This window comes from Mobula hypostoma, chromosome 7 (assembly GCF_963921235.1).
Source record: "Mobula hypostoma chromosome 7, sMobHyp1.1, whole genome shotgun sequence".
NCBI lineage: Eukaryota > Metazoa > Chordata > Chondrichthyes > Myliobatiformes > Myliobatidae > Mobula > Mobula hypostoma.
In genome coordinates this window covers 158,000,986-158,024,139 of record NC_086103.1, presented here as the reverse complement: position 1 = coordinate 158,024,139, position 23,154 = coordinate 158,000,986, and the positions used below count along the sequence as shown (strand labels likewise).

At 39.6% G+C, this 23,154-nt stretch overlaps 1 protein-coding gene across 1 annotated transcript in view; it reads right to left on the bottom strand.

Moving 5' to 3' along the window:
* Nucleotides 1-10,613: 10,613 nt before the first annotated feature.
* atp7b (ATPase copper transporting beta) overlaps nt 10,614-23,154 on the bottom strand; it is a 69,095-nt gene continuing 56,554 nt past the window's right edge. Inside the window, exons 17-20 of the mRNA XM_063052916.1 lie at nt 21,530-21,733; nt 21,249-21,366; nt 12,443-12,545; nt 10,614-11,037 (exon numbers count right to left, since the gene is read on the bottom strand). Coding sequence (XP_062908986.1) covers nt 10,995-11,037; nt 12,443-12,545; nt 21,249-21,366; nt 21,530-21,733 — 468 coding nt within the window. The 3' untranslated portion in view covers nt 10,614-10,994. The remainder of the gene's footprint in view (nt 11,038-12,442; nt 12,546-21,248; nt 21,367-21,529; nt 21,734-23,154) is intronic.

Genomic DNA, 23,154 nt, shown 5'->3' with positions numbered 1-23,154 from the left:
GGTGGCAAGGTTTCAGATTTCTGGATCATTGGGATCTCTTCTGGGGAAGATATAACCTAGACGAAAAGGACGTGAGGAACATTAGGCAGCTTTGGGGCTATACTCACTGGAATTTAGAAGAATGCGTTGGGATCTCATTGAAACCTACCGAATGTTGAAAGGACTAGATAGGTTGGATGTGGAGAGGATGTTTCCTATGGTGGAGGTGTCTAAAACTGGAGGGCACAGCCTCAAAATTGAGGGGTGACCCTTTAGAACAGAGGTAAGGAGGAATTTTTTCAGTCAGAGAGTGGTGAATCTGAGGAATGCTCTGCCACCGACTGTGGTGGAGGCCAAGTCCATGCGTATATTTAAGGCAGAAATTGATCATTTCCTGATTGGTCCGGGCATCAAATGATATGGCGAGAAGGCAAGTGAAGAGGGTTGCTCAAGAATTCCAGCACCTGCAGAATCTTTTGTGAGTTGAAGTGGATCATACACACCTTGAGGTTGCTTCTCATTATTGAAGATCGTGATTGATCATACACCTTTGGTTCACTTTCCTGTTCGATCCCCTTACTTTGTGCTGTGATTCAAAATCACCAACCAGAAATGTTGAACCTGTTCCATTCCAATCCTACCCTCTGACCAAAAGATACCCCATGTCTTTATTTCTTGACTCTCTTCTCTGAGGAAACAGCTTGTTAAGATTTGTGCAATTAATCTCATATATTTTAACGAAAACATCTTAATAGAGATATAATTGGCTCTGGCAGTTCAATAAAAAACAAAGGAACCAAAATTAATTCATGCATGAAAGAAAACGTAGATTCCATTACAGTTGTCCATTCTATTCTCCTATTGTAGGTATTTGCCCTGAAACATCTAATACAGAAATGCACTGTAACTCCCATACCATTTTTCCTTTCCCTGATCTGCTTTGTATAACCCAGTAGGCCAGACTGTGCAGCATTACATGGACATCAGTAACAAATTACATGAAGAAGCGTAAATGCTTTTCACTGCCACATTATTCACTGTCTCAGAGCAATTCCGCCCTCTGCTACTGAGACTATCATGTCTCTCAGTTATGAAGGAGTGCTTTAGACCCAAGATATTAATTATTTCTCTCTCCAGTGATGCTGCCTGTGCTGCTGAGTTTTCTAGCATTTTCTGTTCTTATTTTAAAGTTTTAACACCTGTATTTTTTTTGTTTCGGAGTTTACAAATATGCTAAGTATAAATATTTATACTTTATTCTTTATTGTTGCCAAAACAATTGATACTAGAATGTACAATCATCACAGCAGTATTTGATTCTGTGCTTCCCACTCCCTGGATTACAAATATTAAATATTAAAAATAGTAAAAATTAGTAAATATTAAAAATTAAAATTATAAATCATAAATAGAAAATAGAAAAATGGAAAGTAAGGTAGTGCAAAAAAACCAAGAGGCAGGTCCGGATATTTGGAGGGTACGGCCCAGATCCCGGTCAGGATCCGTTCAGCAGTCTTATCACAGTTGGAAAGAAGCTGTTCCCAAATCTGGCCGTACGAGTCTTCAAGCTCCTGAGCCTTCTCCCGGAGGGAAGAGGGATGAAAAGTGTGTTGGCTGGAGAAAAAGAATGATTAATAATACAATTGACCAGCAAGTTTCATATTGCCTTTGGCTATTTCACAGTGGTTGTCTTTACTTGTGTTGCTTTGCTTACAATATGTTTGTGGATTTCATGGTTTTCTATATGCCAGGGATCATCACCAACTGTAATTTCAACTTTGATGTGATTTCAACTCAAGTTTTTGGGAGCTCTTCTGCTAAACTAATAAAAGATAAACAAGAAACTTGCTGCCAATGTGTATGGTACATTCTAAGCATGCTACTGTTTAGACACAGGAAATACCTTATGCAAGATGTTGTACCTATGTGTACAAGAGATTCAGCAGGTGCTGGAAATCTTGAGCAACACACACAAAGCGTCCTGCTGAAGGGCCTCAGGCAGAAACATCAACTGTTTATTCCCTTCCATAGTTGCTGCCTGACTTGCTGAGTTCCTCCAGTATGTTGTGTGTGTTGTTGTACATATGTATTCCTTGGTCAATGCCAATTATAATAATATAATAAAATATAGCTCTCCACAAGATAATCCTTTTTTTACTCCACTCTTTCACTGACTACTCTTTTACATAGAATATAGAACATTACAGCACAGTACCTTTTACCATACTCTAAGATCAATCTAACCCTTACTGCCTACATAGCTGTCCAGTTTTCTATCATGCATGTGTCTATCCAAGAGTTTCTTAAATGTCCCTAATGCATCTGCTGCTTCTATGCACCCAGTACTCTCTGCTTTTTCCACTGAGGTTGGGTGAGACTAAAACTAGAGGCCATGGGTTAAGGCTGAAAGGTGAAATGTTTAAAGAGAACATGAGGGGTTAATTCTTGACTCAGAGGGTGGTGAGAAGTGGACCAGCCTGCCAGTGGAAGTGGTGGTGAAGGTTTGATTTCAACATTTAAGAGAAATTTGGGTAAGTGCATGAATGAAAGTAGAATGGAGGGTTATGGTCTGGTGCAAGTTGATTGGACAGGGCAGATTAATGGCTTGGCATGGACTGGTTGGGCCAAAAGGCCTGTTTCTGTGCTATATTTAGAGTTCCATGACTCTACACATTGAGGGAACCAACGTAAACCACAGGAATCCTGAGAAAAGTAAGTACCTTTTTCACTAAAAATAATAATGTCACACTTAAAATGTTGCTTTGAGTTATTAAAGGAGGGATTCTCTATACCCTAGAGTCTAGGGGTACACCCCTTTGAATGATTAATTAACCATCTCGGTTGTTATAATGATCAAACATCTAACAAATCATTCACTGACTTCTTAATGACAATATGTGTGGTGTAATAAACTTGCCAGTCTCTGAGGGTTTGGCAAATAGATGACACCAGCTTTAAAGGCTTCACTCCACCACCCAACCCCACCCTACCACCTCCACTCTGACTACTGTTTTGACCCTCAGCTTTTGTATGAGAAATTGAGTAGATAATGATTTATACATTGCATGTTAATTCAGTGAACATGAACAGTCCCATTTAGAACATGAACGTAGAAATAGCCCAGGAAATTATAGACCAGTGAGACTTACTTCAGTGGTTGGTAAGTTGTTGAAGAAGATCCTGAGAGGCAGGATTTATGCATATTTGGAGAGGCATAATATGATTAGGAATAGTCAGCACGGCTTTGTCAAAGGCAGGTCGTGCCTTACGAGTCTGATTGAAATTTTTGAGGATGTGACTAAACACATTGATGAAGGTAGAGCAGTAGATGTAGTGTATATGGATTTCAGCAAGGCGTTTGATAAGGTACCCCATGCAAGGTTTATTGAGAAAATAAGGACGCATGGGATCCAAAGGGACATCACTTTGTGGATCCAGAACTGGCTTGCCCACAGAAGGCAGAGTGGTTGTAGATGGGTCATATTCTGCATGGAGGTTGGTGACCAATGGTGTGGCTCACGGATCTGTTCTGGGATCCCCACTCTTCATGATTTTTATAAATGACCTGGATGAGGAAGTGGAGGGATGAGTTAGTAAATTTGCTTATTACATAAAGGTTGGGGGTGTTGTAGATAGTGTGGAGGGCTGTCAGAGGTTACAATGGGACATTGATAGGATGCAAGACTGGGCTGAGAAGTGGCAGATTGAGTTCAACCCAGATAAGTATGAGGTAGTTCATTTTGGTAGGTCAAATATAGCATTAATGGTAGAACCTTTGGCAGTGTAGAGGATCAGATGGATCTTGGGGTCAGAGTCCATAGGACACTAAGCTGCTGCACAGGTTGACTCTGTGGCTAAGAAGGCATACAATGCATTGGACTTCATCAATCGTGGGATTGGGTTTAAGAGCCGAGAGATAATGTTGCAGCTACATAGGACCCTGGTAAGACTCCACTTGGACTTCACTATAGGAAGGACGCAGAAACCATAGAAAGGGTGCAGAGGAGATTTACAATGATGATTGGGGAGCATGCCTTATGAGAATAGGTTGAGTGAACTTGGCCTTTTCTCCTTGGAGCGACAGAGGATGAGAGGTGACCTGATAGAGGTGTACAAGATGATGAGAGACATTGATCATGTGGATAGTCAGAGGCTTTTTCCCAGGGCTGAAATGGCTAGCACGAGAGGGCACAGTTTTAAGGTGCTTGGAAGTAGGTACAGAGGAGATGTCAGGGGTAAGTTTTTTATGCAGAGAGTGATGAGAGCGTGGAATGGGCTGCTGGTGACTGGTGGAGGTGGAAACGATAGGGTCTTTTAAGAGACTCTTGGATAGGTACATGGAGCTTAAAAAAATAGAGGGCTATGGGCAACCCTAGGTAATTTCTAAGGTAAAGACATGTTTGGCACAGCTTTGTGGGCCAAAGGGCCTGTATTGTGCTGTAGGTTTTCTATGTTTCTAGAATGTCGGTTTCAGTAAATAAATATTCCCTTTCGATATCAAGCAGTAGTAAATCAAAGCAACTTGACTTGCTGCGTTGTCTAGAAGACATTTTGCCACTCATCTGAGAGGCTTCTTTAGTTCTGATCCATGGTGGGTAGTTTTCTGGCTTATAAACTCTGTGCATTGTTTAAAGGTATAGCAGTTATGTGGGTTGTTAAGATTCATGGAGGTAATAAGATGGTCATTAGTCTCTGCAACCCACCATGGATTAGAACTGGAAAAGCCTCTCAGATGAGTAGTGAAATGTCTTCTAGACAAGTCCAGTTGCCTTGATTTACTATTGCTTGATATACAATGACCTGGATGACTGAGAACCTTCGTAGACATATCTTCCCTCTGGATATTTTATAATTCAATCTTTGTTTGGATATTTGACTATCCTTCACAGTTTCATATTTCTTGCATCATCTGAATACAAGTCTGTTCATTAACATTGTTTTACAAATGTTATCTTTCCACTTTAAGTTAAAGTCAATTTCCAACTAAAGCAGTGCAGTTGTACAGATATAATCCTGAGAGGACCGGGATTGCTAATAGGTCAAGGCACCTATCTACTCAAAGTCACAAAGACTCTCTGTTCTCAGTTGTGTGAAGTTTTTGGAGGTCAATAAGAGGCTAATGACTCTGATAATCTGACCATCTAACTAGAAAAGATGATAATTGTCTGCAGCTAGTAAAAAGTAGAAGGTTAAGCTTGAAATTAATTAACAGAATAACTAATTAAACTAATTTATCTGAATATGTCTTTAAGCTTTATAAACTTCATTAATTCCTGTTAGATACTGTTTACAAAGTTCAGGTATGCTGGATGCCCATGACCATAATACTTTGCCCATCAGTGTGCTGCGAAGTATGTACAATTATGAATGCAGGACAATCGAAGATATCATTTTTATTATATAACGCAGATCAATACTCTCATCTGTAGTGAGGTTCCTGCTTTGTGGGCTTCCTGTCAGCATTAATTTGGAACTTCATCCATTGAGAAGATCATAACTGAATAGTGTTCAGGAATTTTCTATACATTAATAAAACAATAGGAATATGCTGTTTTGGTATCATCATCATGTATCAGCATTTTATTGTTTGGTTCCAGAATATCTGCAAATCTTTATCATATGAGGGATTGGAGCAGGAGGCAGGGATTCAGATTTCTGGATCACTGGGACCTCTTTTGGGGCAGGTGGAACCTGTACAAAAAGGACAGGTTGCACTTGAATCCCAGAGGGACCAATATTTGGGCAGGAGGTTTGCAAAGGCTGTTGGGGGGAGTTTAAACTAGAATTACTGTGGGGTGGGAACCGAACTGAAGTGATGGAGGAAGGGGCGGTTGGCTCACAAATAGAGAAATCTTGGGGACAGTGCGAGAGGGAGGATAGGCAGGTGATAGAGAAGGGACTCGCTCAGACTGAATGGTTTGAAATGTGTCTATTTTAATGCAAGGTGTATTATAAACAAAGCAGATGAGCTTAGAGCGTAGATCTGCCCTTGGAGCTATGATGTGGCCATTACAGAGACTTGGAGGTGCAGGGGCAGGAATGGCTACTTCAAGTGGCAGGCTTTAAATGTTTCAGAAAGGAGAGGGAGAAAGGCAAAAGAGGTGGGGGCTTGGCACTGTTGATCAGAGATAGTGTCATGGCTGCGGAAAAGGCGGAAGTCATAGAGGGGTTGTCTGCGGAGTCTCTGTGGGTGGAAGTTAGGAAAAGGAAGGGGACAATAACTCTACTGGGTGTTTTTTTATAGACCACCCAATAGTAACAGGGACATCGAGGAGCAGATAGGGAGACAGATTATGGAGAGGAATAATAATAAGAGTTGTTGTGTTGGGAGATTTTAATTTCCCAAATATTGATTGGCATCTACCTCGAGTGAGGGGTTCAGATGGGGTGGAGTTTGTTAGGTGTGTTCAGGAAGGTTTCTTGACACAATATGTAGATAAGCCTACACGAGGAGAGGCTGTACTTGATCTGGTATTGGGAAATGAACCTGGTCAGGTGTCAGGTCTCTCAGTGGGAGAGCATTTTGGAGATAGTGATCACAATTCTATCTCCTTTACCATAGCATTGGAGAGGGATAGGAACAGACAAGTTAGGGAAACATTTAATTGGAAATATGAGGCTATCTGGCAGGAACTTGGAAGCATAAATTGGAACCAGATGTTCTCAGGGAAATGTACGGAAGAAATGTGGCAAATGTTCAGGGGATACTTGCATGGGGTTCTGCTTAGGTACGTTCCAATGAGACAGGGAAAGGATGGTAGGGTACAGGAATCATGGTGTACAAAGGCTGTTGTAAATCTAGTCAAGAAGAAAAGAAGAGCTTGCGAAAGGTTCAAAAACTAGGTAGTGATGGAGATCTAGAAGATTATATCGCTAGCAGGAAGGAGCTTAAGAATAAAATTAGAAGAGCCAGAAGGGGCCATGAGAAAGCCCTGGTGGACAGGATTAAGGAAAACCCCAAGGCATTCTACAAGTACGTGAAGAGCAAGAGGATAAGATGTGAGAAAATACGACCAATCAAGTGTGACAGTGGAAAAGTGTGTATGGAACCGGAGGAGATAGCAGAGGTAATAAATGAATACTTTGCTTCAGTATTCACTCAGGAAAAGGATCTTGGCGATTGTAGGGATGACTTGCAGTGGACTGAAAAGCTTGAGCATGTAGATATTGAGGAAGAGGATGTGCTGGAGCTTTTGGAAAGCATCAAGTTGGATACATCACCGGAACCAGACGGAATGTACCCCAGGCTACTGTGGGAAGCAAGGGAGGAGATTGTTAAGCTTCTGGTGATGGTCTTTGCATCATCAAAGAGGATGAGGGAGGTTCTGGAGGATTGAAGGGTTGCGAATGTTGTTCCCTTATTCAAGAAAGGGAGTAGGGATAGCCCAGGAAATTATAGACCAGTGAATCTTACTTCAGTGGTTAGTAAGTTGATGGAGAAGATCCTGAGAGACAGGATTTATGAACATTTGGGGAGGCATAATATGATTAGGAATAGGCAGCATGGCTTTGTCGAAGGCAGGTCATGCCTTATGAGGCTGATTGAATTTTTTGAGGATGTGGCTAAACATATTGATGAAGGTAGAGCCATAGATGTAGTGTATATGGATTTCAGCAAGGCATTTGATATGGTACCCCATGCAAGGCTTATTGAGAAAGTAAGGAAGCATGGGATCCAAGGGGATATTCCTTTGTGGATTCAGAACGGGCTTGTCCACAGAAAGCAAAGGGTATGTTGTAAACGGATTATATTCTGCATGGAGGTCAGTAACCAGTGGTGTTCTGGGACCCCTACTCTTCATGATTTTTATAAATGACCTGGATGAGTAAGTGGAGGGATGGGTTAGTAAATTTGCTGATGACACAAAGGTTGGGGGTGCTGTGGATAGTGTGGAGGGCTGTCAAGAGGTTACAGCAGGATATTGATAGGATGCAAGACTGGGCTGAGAAGTGGCAGATGGAGTTCAACCCAGATAAGTGTGAGGTGGTTCATTTTGGTAGGCCAAATATGATGGCAGAATATAGCATTAATGATAAGGCCCTTGGCAGTGTGGAGGATCAGACGGATCTTGGGATCTGAGTCCATAGGACACTCAAAGCTGCTGCACAGGTTGACTCTGTGGTTAAGAAGGCATATGGTGCATTGGCCTTCATCAATTGTGGGACTGAGTTTAGGAGCTGAGAGGTAATGTTGCAGCTATTTAGGATCCTGGCCAGACACCACTTGGAGTACTGTGCTCAATTCTGGTCACCTCACTAAGGGAAGGACATGAAACCATTGAAAGGGTGCAGAGGAGATTCCAAAGAAGAATTCTAGAGTGAGGATGAGGCAACCATGGTTGCCGAGGGAAGTCAAAAACAGCATCAATGTAAAAGAATGGGAATACAATATAACAAATGGAAGTTGGCAGCTAGTTGGATTGGGAAGCTTTTAAAAACCCACAGAAGGCAACTAAAAGAGCAGTAAGGAGAGAAAAAATGACATATGAAGGTAAGCTAGCTAATAACATAAAAGAGACTTTTCAGATATATAAAAGAGGGTCAAGAGTGGACATCGGACTGCTGGAAAATGATGCTGGAGATGTAGTAACGGGGAACAAAGAAACAGCAGAGGAACTGAATAAGTATTTTGCATCATTATTCACTGTAGAAAACACCAGTTACATGCCAGAAACTTAAGAGGATCAGGGTGGCAGAATTGAGTGTAGTCACTATTACCATGGAGAAGGTGTTTTGGAAGCTGAAAGGTTTGAAGGTATATATGCAAGTCACCTGGACCAGGTGGACTACATCCCAGGGTTCTGAAGGAGGTAGCTGAGGAGACTGTGGAGGCATTATGTAATTATATTTCAAGAATCACTAGGTTCTGGAATGGGTTTCAGAGGACAATCATAAACGTCACTCCACTCTTTAGGGAGAGGCAAAACACAGTGAATTATAGGCCAGTTAGCCAGACTTCAGTGGTTGGGAAGATGTTAGAGTCTATTATTACGGATGAGGTTTTGGAGTAGGATGAAGTCTGCATGCTTTCTCTTAAGGGGAAATCTTGTCTGATAGATCTGTTGAATTCTTTGAGGAAATAATGGGCTGGATAGACAAAAGAGAGTCAAAGGAACTAGCTGAAAGGCAGAAGGCAAAGAGTGACAATAAAATGGGCCATTCCTGGTTGGCTGCCATTGGGGCAGTTTTGGGTCCACTACTTTTCATGTTGTATGTTAATGATCTGGATGATGGAAGTCATGTTTTAGTGGCAAGTTTGAGGATGATATAAAGATAGGTGGAGGAGCAGGTAGTGTTCAGAGAGCAGGGAGTCTGCAGAAGGACTCAGGCATATTAGGAGATGGGCAAAGAAGTGGCAGATGGAACATAGGGAAGGCAAGTGTATGATCCTGTACTTTGCAAGAAAGAATAAAGGTGTAGGCTATTTTCAAAATGGGAAGCAAATTCAGAAATTGGAGTTGCAAACATTAACTTCCAGGTTCAGCTGGTAGTAAGGAAGGCAAATATAATGTTAACATTAATTTAAAGGAGACTAAAACATGAAAGCAAGGATGTAACACTGAGGCTTTATAAGGTATTGGTCAGACCACATTTGGAGTTTTGTAAGCAGTTTCGTGCCACATATCTAATAAAGGATGTGCTGGCATTGGAGAGGGTTCAGCAAGGTTCATGAGAATAATCCTGGGAATGAAAGGGTTAATGCATGAGGAGCGTTTGATGACTCTGGACCTGTACTTGCTGGAGTTTAGCATTGCTAGATCATATTAAAAACTATCAAATATTGAAAGGCCTGGTCTTGGTCAAATTCAAGGTATCCAGAAACCAGGATTTGCCTGGCAGGCCTGACACAAAATGCCTGTGGACCAAATTACAGATACAGTTTGATAACACTTGCATGTATGCAAGCACACACTTCTTCCTCAGTCAGGTTTCCCCAATTTATTTCCTTGCCTGATTTGGTCTAACATACCAATTAGTTAAAGAGCAGAAACTTTTTTCTTCATTATTCAAGAGGTTGCTGCAGATCTGAACATGGTGCAGGTACTCTCCACATTATGACTGAGTTCGTTCCTGAGAACTGCTCATAACTTGAATTGTTCTTAAGTTGGAGTAAATTAAAAGTATGTGGGACAGGATGAACATTTGAACAGGACACAACAGCACAGAACCAGCGGTCTAGCAGTCTCATCAAGTGAGCAAGTGAGTCTGCTTAGTGTTCTCAGTTTGGCCAATAATTGTTGCAGTTTGGGGTAATGGCATGCAGAAATGCCCTGTTTCCACATGACACAAAATGCCAGCAACCCTGCAAATCTATCCCATCTATCCCGCTGGTCTACTAAGTCCTTGTATGTATAAAGTGAAATGTTTGCAACCTGAGAAGAACTTGTATATTTTGAGAGTTGGCTACAATAATATCTTGGTTGTATTCTTAAATATAGAAAAGACGATGGAAACACTAATAACATCTGATTAGTTAAAAAGTGAAGTAGAAAGTACCCTTATAAATATCAACGATTTCTATAGTTAACGTATACAGAAAATCACTCTATTCAGAAATGAATTGAATCAATTTGAAATCTGAGTAAAATATTAAAATAAGCTTTATTGCAGTTTCATGCAATACAGACTTCCAAGGAGTAAAGTATTTAGCATTAATTAAGACTAGAATAGCCTTCACAAACTTAAACTTCAAAAAACTACTGTTTCAGAAAGGTGTGTACATTTATGAAAAAAAAATACTTCATTTATAAAAGTTTATTCTTCATAAGTTCACACTGTACAAATATATTTTCGCAATTCAGTCTTCATCAATCCTTAGACACAAGCTCTTCATTTTATCCTCCAGCCAGCAGAGGCCATTCATCACATTCATCCTGAAGACTTATTCTCTGATTTGATAATTTTTCACTTTAGTGAATTAAGAGAATAATATATTTTAATTGGGCGCAGATATTGAACTTTGGAGGAACTTTCATTCCTTTCAACAAATTTAAATGGATGTAGTTAGTGTTGCCTTATGCTTGATTATCAAGTTTTTCTATGTTTGGCTTCCTGTAGCTGTAATTGAAAATAACAAGATTGTAATTACATTTAAGATTATGGATGGAAAAATATTCTATTTTAATCACCAAATAGGTGCAATTATTTTAAAGTAAGAAAATTAATTAAACACTGACACTAATTTTAAATAAATAATACCTAATCAATTGTCCAACTCAATATTGATGGGTACAGCACACATTATGCCTGCATTCATCATTTATCCTATTTCAAATTCCGTGGAATGAGTTTAAGAACTGGAAATGAAGAGCAGGTGCAAGAAGGAAGGATATACTTCCTTTTTTTCAACAATGCAGGAAACTAATGAGTAAAATACAAAAGTCCAATAGAATTATGGATTTTAATGCATAGTTAGAATGTGTAACTTCTGTTCTTAGAATAGAGGTGGATACAATAGGTTCTTTTAAGAGACTCTTAGATAGGTGCATGGAGCTTTGAAAAACAGAAGGATATGGGTTAGGGAAATTCTAGGCAATTTCTAGAGTAGGTTATATGGTTGGCACAACATTGTAGGCCGAAGGACCTGTAATTTGCTGTAGATTTTTATGTTCTATGCTTTATTTCCATCCCTTAACATAAAATATTTAATTACTTCCACCAAACCTAATACCTTCCGAGAGAATTTTATGTAAAGCCTTTAACTGTCCATATTCACTTCATCACACTTAAATGGCAGATTTTACTTTCTATAAACATTTCCCTTGCATGGAAAGTCAATTATTACATCCTATAAGACAATTTAGCATTTCAGTATGATCATTAATGTCGTTCTACCACTTGGTTAGACAAAGATGAGCATGACATTGCCAACACAACAGATGAATGTTCATATTAATTGGTGCTTATTGAAAACTTCAGAAATGGATCAGATCAAGGAAGGTATTAAGCGATCAGTTTCCCTGCCAGTTGATATGTAGTTCAGGGAAGGTCCATTTTGTCACTAATATTCTGGCTAGTTGTATATTCAGGGACATATCCCTCTAACTGTAACAAAAGAAATATATGTTGGGTATCTGGCATTTGTGCTCAAAATTTTTCGGACCAGCCACCAGTAGTGAATATTCAAAAGGATTCTGCTATTTGGGATATGCTACCATTGTAAAAATGTAATTCTGTGTGCTACCAGTCTACATTCAAAATCAGCAACTGACACTGTTGTTCATGGTTTATTGCGATTTTTGTGTTTAAAAACTTTAATCAGAAGAACTAGATTCTCTCCTGAAGATCTGTGGAAATGAATAATGATCTTTACAATTCCTAATTACAGCTTCCATATGGCTCAGTTTAGTCAATTACAATTGTTACCTTTCAAAGTGTTTCAAAATACTTAAGTATTTCAAAATCATAAATCAGTGAATTTAAGGAGACTCATTATGAGGAAAAGTTAAGTACAGTTACTTACAGTTTTAACAATAATGAAGAAATGACCACAGAAACAGAGGAAGCAGCCATTGCAGCAGAACCCATCCATGGCTGTAAAACTAGGCCCAAAGGCAAAAACACACCTGGAAAATACATAGAAGACAGTAATCTCTCTACCTCTCTCTCTGTATGTTACACACACACACACACACAAACCATCTGCCATCATTGCATTCAGTTAGAGAGAATGCACACAAGCAGACTGGTATGAAGAATGCTGTGAGGAAATGGAACCAGTGACTGAAGTCAAAAGAAGAGCCTTACTTGCCTACAAGGATGATCTCAACCTCAGAATCTGAGATGCTCTTAAAGCTGCAAAGAAGGTCCCAGAAAACTGCTCACCACTGCACCAACAACTGCCTGAACTTTTTGCAGCAGACACAAGAGTTGTACGAAGGCATCAACAAGGCCACAGGCCCCTTTGTCAGCACGACTGCCTGTCTGAAGTCCATGACTGGAGAATTCATATCTGATCAAGCCAAGCAGCTTCAACGTTGGGTTGAGCACTAAGTAGAGTTGTACTAGTAATGCATTCTTCTGGACTGAGATCGCAGGTGTTGTTCCCAGGATTTAACTTCAAATTTTCTGCATAATCACTCAAAGAGTTGAACTGCATGTGTATGTAACGAGAGCTGTTTAACTCATCTTCTTTTACCTTAGGTCGCAAACTTATCAATCACCCCTGCTGTGGACAACTTTCTGGAAGTCCAAGACACCGACTTCTACAAAGAAGGGATCCGTATGCTGCATGACCACTGGACTAAGTGTGGAAGTGCAGGAGGGGACTATGTTGAAAAATAAATGTGCTAGGTTTTCTAAAATTGACTCCTTCTACCTTAGGCCACAAACTTATCAATCACCCCTCATACGTATCTACACATACACACTTAGACACAGATTTATGCATATACATATGTGCACACATATATACATACATGCACAGATAAAAATACAAATGCATGCACATACATATTTACACACATGTACATACCATGCATACAAATACACATATGTACCCATGTGCATACATTAATACACATACACACATATATGTACATATACATGCACATTGACAGACTTATGCATATACATATGTACAGACATATATACAACACATTCACACAAAGGCATACATATATACACATATACATGCACATTGACAGACTTATGCATATACATATGTACAGACATATATACAACACATTGACACAAAGGCATACATATCCACTCAGACACATACTGTGTCTGAGTGGATATGTATGCCTTTGTGTCAATGTGTTGTATATATGTACATATGTATATGCATGTCTGTCAATGTGCATGTATATGTATATATATGTATGTCTTTGTGTCAATGTGTTGTATATATGTCTGTACATATGTATATGCATGTCTGTCAATGTGCATGTATATATATGTGTGTATGTGTATTAATGTATGCACATGGGTACATATGTGTATTTGTATGCATGGTATGTACGTGTGTAAAGATGTATGTGCATGCATACACATGCAAATATACATATGTGCATACATTTACTTATATATGCAGAACACATACATACACATATTCACACACATAATTTACACATACGTATACACACAAAATGCATTTACATATACACACACTCGCATATACAAATTTAAATACACATGCACACAAATATTTACATACAGAAATGGGAGGAGCTAAAAAGGGCACCAGAGTTTTTTGTGGACTTGGGCAACTTTTTCCAGTTCATCCGCAAACAGTTTAATTTCTTCTCTTTTCGTGTCTTTTTCAAGGCAGCTGGGGTCCTGTCAGAGTCCATGATCCACAGTTGGACTGGGTGCGTCCCTGTGGATAACCCGATTCCTCACTGATGTCGCCGACTAAAGCAACGTGGGAGATTAAAACATCAAGATAGCAGGCAGGCAACGTACACTGCTGTCAACAGAAGGCCCCTGCACTTGTGATTTCTCCCTCTCTCTCTTTTGACAGTGAGTGAGAGTCTGTTGGCCCTCCAGTTGGGGAAGTCGGACAAGTGATGTGGCAGATTGTAACATCAGAACAGTGTGCTAAAACGAGGAAATCTGCAGATGCTGGAATTTCAAGTAACACACATAAAGGTTGCTGGTGAATGCAGCAGGCCAGGCAGCATTTCTAGGAAGAGGTACAGTCGATGTTTCGAGCTGAGACCCTTCGTCAGGACTCGTGTTGTGACTCGAAGGGTCTCGGCCCGAAACATCGACTGTATCTCTTCCTAGAGATGCTGCCTGGCCTGCATAGAACAGTGTGCTGTTGGTCTCCCCTCTCCTCACTGCAGGAGCAATATTTCACTCTCCCTCACTACTGAAAGAGAGAACCTGTCTAAGTTGCCTACGTGTTGGGATGGACAGTATTTTTTGACTGACTCTAGATCATAACCTCTTTGCTATTGCTGCATGGTGAGTTGATGCTTTTGCTGGAGCAGGTGGGGTGAGGGTGAGGGTGAGGGTTGATGCTTTTGCTGCTGCTTGTGTGTGGGAGGGGGAGTGGGGCTTTGAGGTTCTAACGTTTTTCTGCCATTCATTGAGTATTCTTCTGTTTTCTGGATGTCTGTGAAGAGTTAGATTTTCAGGTTGTACAATGTACACATTCTCTGATATTAAATAGAACCATTAAACATACATATACATATTTACATACACACACACAATGTACCCATACACACACGTATACAAACATATACGTATGTACATATATACAGTCACATACATATACATGCACACACATATATGCATATGCAGACACATATACATATGCATATATGGACATACGCATACATATACACAGACACTCATGCAATACATAAACATATTTACACACACTTACACTCATACACAAATGCATACATATCATTATCACCATCATCAGGTGCCATGACCAGTTTGAGCTTTGACTGCCATGGCCCACACACTCCTGTTTCGGGTCAAGTGGATCAATTCATTGGTATTCATTTCAAGTTCTCTGGCTGCTGTCTTCATCATCATTTGTCTTTGTCTTTCTCTTGCTTTCTTCCCTTCAATCTTTCTCATAATTACCGTGCATGCTAACTCCTCTTTCCTAATCACATGTCCAATGAAGTTACATTGCCTTTTCATGATCTCATACATTATTTCTCTTTTTGTGTTTGCTCTGTTCATGACATCTTTGTTAGATATTTGTTTCGTCCATGATATTCTTTGCATCCTCCTCAAAAACCACATCTCTGCTGCTACAATTTGTTTCCTCATGTTACTAGATATTGTCCAACATCCTGAGCCATATAACATAACTGGATAAATGTAATATTTCAGTACTCTGAGGCGGGTTGTCATGCCTAGTTTAGTATTGGTCAGTATACTCTTCACTCTCGTAAAGGTGTCTTTTGCCATCCCTATTCTTCTTTTGATGTCCACGTCGCACCCGCCATCTGATGTCACCCAGCTTCCTAAGTAGCAGAAGTTCTGTATTTGTTTTATGTCTTCCCCGTTTATTCTCAGCCTGCAGATAGGATTCTCCTTCTTTTTGGATATCACCATACATTGTCTGTTTGCAAGTGATAGATAAACCCATTTTTGCACTTTCTTCAACAATTATATCATATATATATATACACACACACACACACAGTGGTATGCAAAAGTTTGGGCATCCTTGGTCAAAATTTCTGTTACTGTGAATAGCTAAGCGAGTAAAAGATGAACTGATTTCCAAAAGGCATAAAGTTAAGGATGACGCATTTCTTTAATATTTCAAGCAAGAAAACTTTTTTTATTTCCATCTTTTACAGTTTCAAAATAACAAAAAAGGAAAAGCACCCAAAACAAAAGTTTGGGCACCCTGCATGGCAGTACTTAGTAACCCCCCCTTTGGCAAGTATTACAGCTTGTAAACGCTTTTTGTAGCCAGCTAAAAGTCTTTCAATTCTTGTTTGGGGGATTTTTGCCCATTCTTCCTTGCAAAAGGCTTCTTGTTCTGTGAGATTCTTGGGCTGTCTTGCATGCACTGCTCTTTTGAGGTCTATCCACAGATTTTTGGTGATGTTTAGGTCAGGGGACTGTGAGGCCCATGGCAAAACCTTCAACTTGCACCTCTTGAGGTTGTCCATTGTGGATTTTGAGATGTGTTTAGGTTCATTATCCTATAGTAGAAGCCATCCTCTTTTCATCTTTGGCTTTTTTACAGATGGTGTGATGTTTGCTTCCAGAATTTGCTGGTATTTAATTGAATACATTCTTCCCTCTACCAGTAAATGTTCCCTGTGCCACTGGCTGCAACACAAGGCCAAAGCATGATCGATCCACTGCCCCCCCCCCCCGGTGCTTAACAGTTGGAGAGGGGTTCTTTTCATGAAATTCTGCACTCTTTTTTCTCCAAACATACCTTTGCTCATTGCGGCCAAAAAGTTCTATTCAGAAAGTTCAAAGGAACATCTAAACAAGCCTGATGCATTTTGGAAACAAGTCCTGTGGACTGATGAAGTTAAAATACAACTTTTTTCAACAGTGGCTTTCTGTTTGCCACTCTCCTATAAAGCTGAGACTAGTGAAACACCTGGGCAACAGTTATTGTATGTGCAGTCTCTTCCATCTCAGCCACTGAAGCTTGTAACTCCTCCAGAGTTGTCATAGGTCTCTTGGTGGCCTCCCTCACTAGTCCCCTTCTTGCACAGTCACTTAGTTTTTGAGGACGGCCTGCTCTAGGCAGATTTACAGCTGTGCCATATTTTTTCCATTTCTTGATAATTGACCTAACTGTACTCCAAGGAATATTCAGTGACGTTAAAATGTTCTTATGTCCATCTCCTGACTTGTTCTTTTCAATAACCTTTTCACAGAGTTGCTTGGAGTGTAATTTTGTCTTTGTTGTGTAGTTTTTTGCCAGGATACTGACTCAACAGCAGTTGGACCTTCCAGATACAGCTGTATTTTCACTACAATCAATGGACACACCTTGACTCCATACAGGTCTCCAAAAACAGATCTCGATTTAACTAATTATGTGACTTCTAAAACCAATTGGCTGCACCAGTTATTGTTTGGTGTGTCATATTAGAGAGGGGGAGTGTGAATACTTACGAAATCAGTTACTTTGTGTTTTATATTTGTAATTAATTTAGATCACTTTACAGAGATCTGTTTTCACTTTGACATAAAAGAGTCTTATTCTGTTGATGTTTGTCAAAAAGCCAAACTGAATCCTCTGTGATTCAATGCTGTAAAACAAAATAAATGGAAAAGTTCCAGACGGGGTGAATACTTTTTATAGGCACTGTATATGCCAAAATGGGACTGTAACTTAGAGCCTTGCACTCTGCTGCAGGTTTCTCCATGATATCATGCTGAATAAAAAGTATCACCACCTGAAGTCATCCCTAAAAACAAACACACATATACATACATATATAGGCACATACACAGATATTTATGCACATATATACATACACATATTTACACAGACATACACACACACCCATACTTACATACTCACAAAATCAAAAAAAAACAGGATAAGATATTAATATCCCTTGTGCCAATGGGTCGTGAGCACTTGCTCGAGTCTGCCTTGATATTGACAGTGGCGCAGGATTGGCATGCAAGGGTTTTCAAGTGGGCACCCTCCCTCCTTGATGTTTCATCGATTAGCCCATTACAACTCTGGAGGGCTTGACGATGACTTCTGGCATCCCAGAATCACCACCCCCATTGTGTCTTCCCACTCTCTTGATGCAATCTTGGAACCTAAGGGAGGTCTTTTTGCTTGATCAAAAGCCAGTGAGTGCTTCTTTCTGTCACCTTTGATGTGGCTCTGATAGTTTGCAGTAGAGTCTAACCATGGATCCCTAGCTTCTTCAGCATTTTGATGGTGGATGTGGCTATAACTCCACTAGAACCCACTTCCACTGGGCAAATTTAGTTTTCCAGCCCTGTCACTGAGCTTCAGAGGCTTAATCTGCATAGTGTACCGTCTTGTGCTCATATGCTTCAGCCACTAAATCTCCCCATGGGGCTGTGAGTTCCACGATGTAGATGATCTGTAATGAGTTGGACTAGAGAACCAAGTCTGGTCTAAGGTTGGTGGCAGCAATTTCCAGTGGAAAGGTGACTTGTTGATTGACATCCACCCGTATTTTCCAGTCACAGGCCATGTTCATCTGTCCTGTTTCTGCTTAGGAGAGAGACTAGTTGGTCTTTCCTCTCCCTCCCAGATGAATGCTGCTGGTGTCAGAGATTTAGTCATCCTAGGGAGCAAGGAGATGATTGCTATCCTCTTGGTCTTGATTGCCGCTGCCACACGCTTCAAGACCTCACTGTGATGCCTTGTGTGAGGCTGGTTTGTAGCTTGCCAGGATATGCTCGAAGGTTGCCGGAATCAGGCAGAGGGCACAAGTTAGGTCCACACCAAACCACTGGTGGAGGTTTTTTTTTGTGAGGGAAGCACATCACATGTAGCTCTGATGAGAAAGCTAAGTCTGTTTGCTTTCACCTCTCACGTGTCCTTCCAGCTAACTTTCCTCCTCTCAATGCTTTTCTACCACATATGTTGGCCCTGCTTAGCCAGGAAAACAGCTTTGCACTTCTGTCTGACTCTTCTCACGTCGACGCTTTGGAATTATGACCTTGTGACTGGTGGGCCCACTTGCTTCCAGACCTACCTGGGACTCCTTTACCATAGAGACTGATGTTACTGATACACCTTTGGACACTGAGCCACTTCTTATCATCAACGTGATGGTTTGCTTGAGCTTCTTCATGGTTGTCAGTGAGACCTCATAGACAGTGAGTCACGCAAGGTAGGAATCCAAACTGCAAGCACCAGAGCTTTAGTTTTCCAGGCATCAAGGTCTTGTCCATGTTATCCAAGCCAATGGTGATGTGTTGTTTCAGTTGTTGCAACTGCTCTTTGTCTGTGAGGCTGGCGTTGTACCATCTACCCAGGCTCTTGACAGGCTGTTCAGACACTGTTGGATTTGGGTCATCACCGATGAAGAACCTTGTTTGAGACTATGGAGATGCTTTGTGACTAGTCTCACACACATGCACACACACACGTATTTTTTATATATGTACATACATACACACACACGCACATATGCAAGGGTGTTTATTAGGTGCATCAAAAAGCAGTGTTACATATATTTTAAGGCATCCATTAGTCTTGCGAGACTATGGATCTGCGCCTGGAAAGTCTTCACTCTCCAGGGCACAGGCCTGGGCAAGGTTGTATGGAAGACTGGCAGTTGCCAATACTGCAAATCTCCCCTCTCCACGACACCAATGTTGTCCAAGGGAAGGGCATTAGGACCCATACAGCTTGGCACCAGTGTCGTCGCAGAGCAATGTGTGATTAAGTGCCTTACTCAAGGACGCAACACGTTACCTCAGCTGGGGCTCGAACTCACGACCTTCAGGTCGCTAGTCCAATGCCTTAACCACAAATTAACCGATGTATTTAACTTAAGTCTACACATGAATTAGAACATGATGCACTCCACAATGTAGTTACAATCATGTTACAAAATAAACAGAAGTATAAAAACAAGATATACACATCCCCATTACTAAAGAAAAGGTATATTCCACCATGTGTGATGGGAAAGGCACCATAAAGCCAACCCCACTGCATCAGCTCAATTTAGGATCCATTATGAAAATATACCGAGGAAGTGTGTGCACAATGCAGCAACAACAGAATGGTGTGGTGTGGTGCGGCAGGGGGAGGGGAGAGAGAGAGACAGAGAGAGAGACTTTTATTTTGTAAATAAGTGAAATCTTCCACTTGTGCAATACCTTCAAGATGATTTCAACAATTTCTTGCCCCAATAATTTTATAACATGCAGATGCTTGGTTACCCATTGAAACTACCTTTAGAAATTAGCCTTACTCAAAATGGAATATTAAAACAATTGCTATGCATCTTACAAATGTTGGTATTCCTGCACCTACTACCCTCAACCTAATGGGCTATCAACTACAAGGTAGGGAATGAGTATTAGTTAACAATCTGTTTTCTGCTGAAAAAGCTGTGAGTAATTGCTGAAAGTTTCACTTACAGGCTAAATTTTACAGTACTTGTACGAATCTACATGATATAAAAGTAACTTTATCATAGAAATGGACAAATAGCATTCAGTGGAAAAATACAATTAAGTACAATATGCCAATATTTGCATTTTTGCAACAATTACATTTGCTGCTGTGATCACATTAAAGAATGTGGGTGTAAATAGAAATGATTTGGCATTCCATCTATCTCTACAGCATAGACTGTGCTATAATATTGTTGTATGGCAGTTCCAGTTATAGTAGCATGCCAACATATGTCTGATAAAGATGTAAAAGATTTAAAAATAATTGTCTTTTATATGAAGATCACTAGAAACTGCCAAATAGTAGGTAAATTGTATAGTCATGTAATCTAATGCAGTACTGCATTTCACTGCTGATTGGCCATTGCAGAGACTGCACTCCCCCACTCCTCTCTACATCTCCAATTCTCTATCAAAATTTATCTGGGGACCAAGATGGCATCCAAGTTGTACAGATTTGTAACGGTTTGTGCTATTCTGGTGCAATGAAATGTTTCATTGGTATCCAAAACTTTCTAGTATTGTAGAAAATCACAACATATGTTTTTAATGTATTGCTCATTTCTCACCAGCCCCCAACATTAGTTCTTTCCCCATTAATACTTTGAAAGTGGTTTAAAATATTCCATTAATTAACTTTAAGGGGAGAATGGTTTAAATAAAACATAAAAATAGAAAAAGCATCCACTTACCAGCGGCAATAGGGATTCCAACCAGATTAAAAATTAATGCAAAAATAAAATTTATTCGAATGCGGAAAACAGTTTCTTTTGATAATTTGATGCTAGCCACAACATCTAAGAGATTGTTCTGCAATTAAAAATCAGAATGCATATCATCACAGGATTTATATTAAGCAAGCAGAAGACACATTCAAATATTGAATTTCAATTCACTATTTACCTTCGGGCCGTTATTTGATAATATAGACCATAAAGAATACACAAACATTACTTAGATAACATTTGCTCACTCTCATCAGCACAACATCCGCTGCTTCAATAGCTACATCTGTGCCAGATCCAATGGCAATTCCCACATCAGCTTTTGCCAGGACGGGAGAATCATTTATACCATCACCAACCATTGCGACCGTTTTACCCTGATCCTGGATCTCTTGAACTTTAGCTACTTTTTGTGAGGGAAGCACTTCTGCAAACACTTTCTTGATGCCAACCTTAAAAATAGAAAACACTTCTAAAAATAGAGATATTTTTCTTTTTTTTATTAATAGAAAAACTTCATTTATAACAATTAAATTATCCTTTAATTGAGTGAAGTAAATAGGACCATCATTCATCCACTTTTCATAGATATACAGTACTGTGCAAAAGTCTTAGCAACACTAAATATTTTTATAAGGCTTCAGTATAGCCTCCACAGAGCCCAGATCTCAACATCATCAAGCAAGCAAGAAAGCAAGCTAAAGTCTGTAAAAGAACTGTGCCAAATACTACAAGACGCTCAGAACAACCAACCTGTTGATTTGCTTATGAGACTGCAGGACAGTAAAAGAACTGATGCAGTTTTAAACGCAAAGGATGGTCACACAAAATATTGATTTGATCTAGCTCTTTTTACTGTTTACTGTGCTTTATAGTAATTTTTTGATACAGCTTACTGTGCTTTATAGGAGCATTTTAATTCATTATTTTTGAAAGTATTATCACTTTACAGATTTTTTACATGTGCCTAAGACTTCTACACAGTACTGTACTGTACGTCTGATTACCTAGAACAAATATTTGTTTGAAAGTAGGACTTCAAATGTGAACACTGTATATTCATCTCCTTGAAGGAGGTAATCATTTTACACAAACATTAAAAACAAGAGGATAAATAGGGGCAAGGTAGGATCACCCAAGGACAAAGAAGAGAATTTATGCCTAGCGCCAGAGGAAGTAGGATAGTTACTTTCTTTCTTTTCCAATTTTTTTTATTGATTTCTATATAAAAGAATACAGAGCCAAAAGAATACATATTATAAAACAAAAGAAAAAATATAATAATACCAAATACAGTATATTGAAGCACATTAATGAACTCCTTACTCTATATTCATATAGATTAGATTAATTCGTGTATTAGAATATAAACAATTTTATTAAAAATAAAGATCTACACCCACTACCAAAGTTGAAGCTGTTAGGGGAAAAAAACTTATCAGATAATAAAATATACTATTAACCAACTTCTGTACTTTAACAAGAAGTCAAAGATTATGAAAATAATTTAAAAACGGCCCCCACAGATTTTGAAAATCTTGGTTAGATTCAGAAATTGAACAACAAATCTTTTCTAAATTTAGGAATGCCATAACATCCCGTAACCACTGAGCATGATTAGGCAGAACAGCATACTTCCACTTAAACGAAAGCACCCTCCTAACCTTAAGAGAGATAAAAGCCAGAATGTGCAGATCAGATGTCTTTAAAATGATATCTTTCCTTCCAACAATATCAAATAGGGCAGTCAAAGGATTAGGCTTAAAATTTACTTTAAAGAGTACAGAAAAAGTTTGGAATACTTCCTTCCAATATTTTCCAAGACTTGGGCACATCCAAAACATATCAATAAATGAAGCTTCTCCATTGTTAC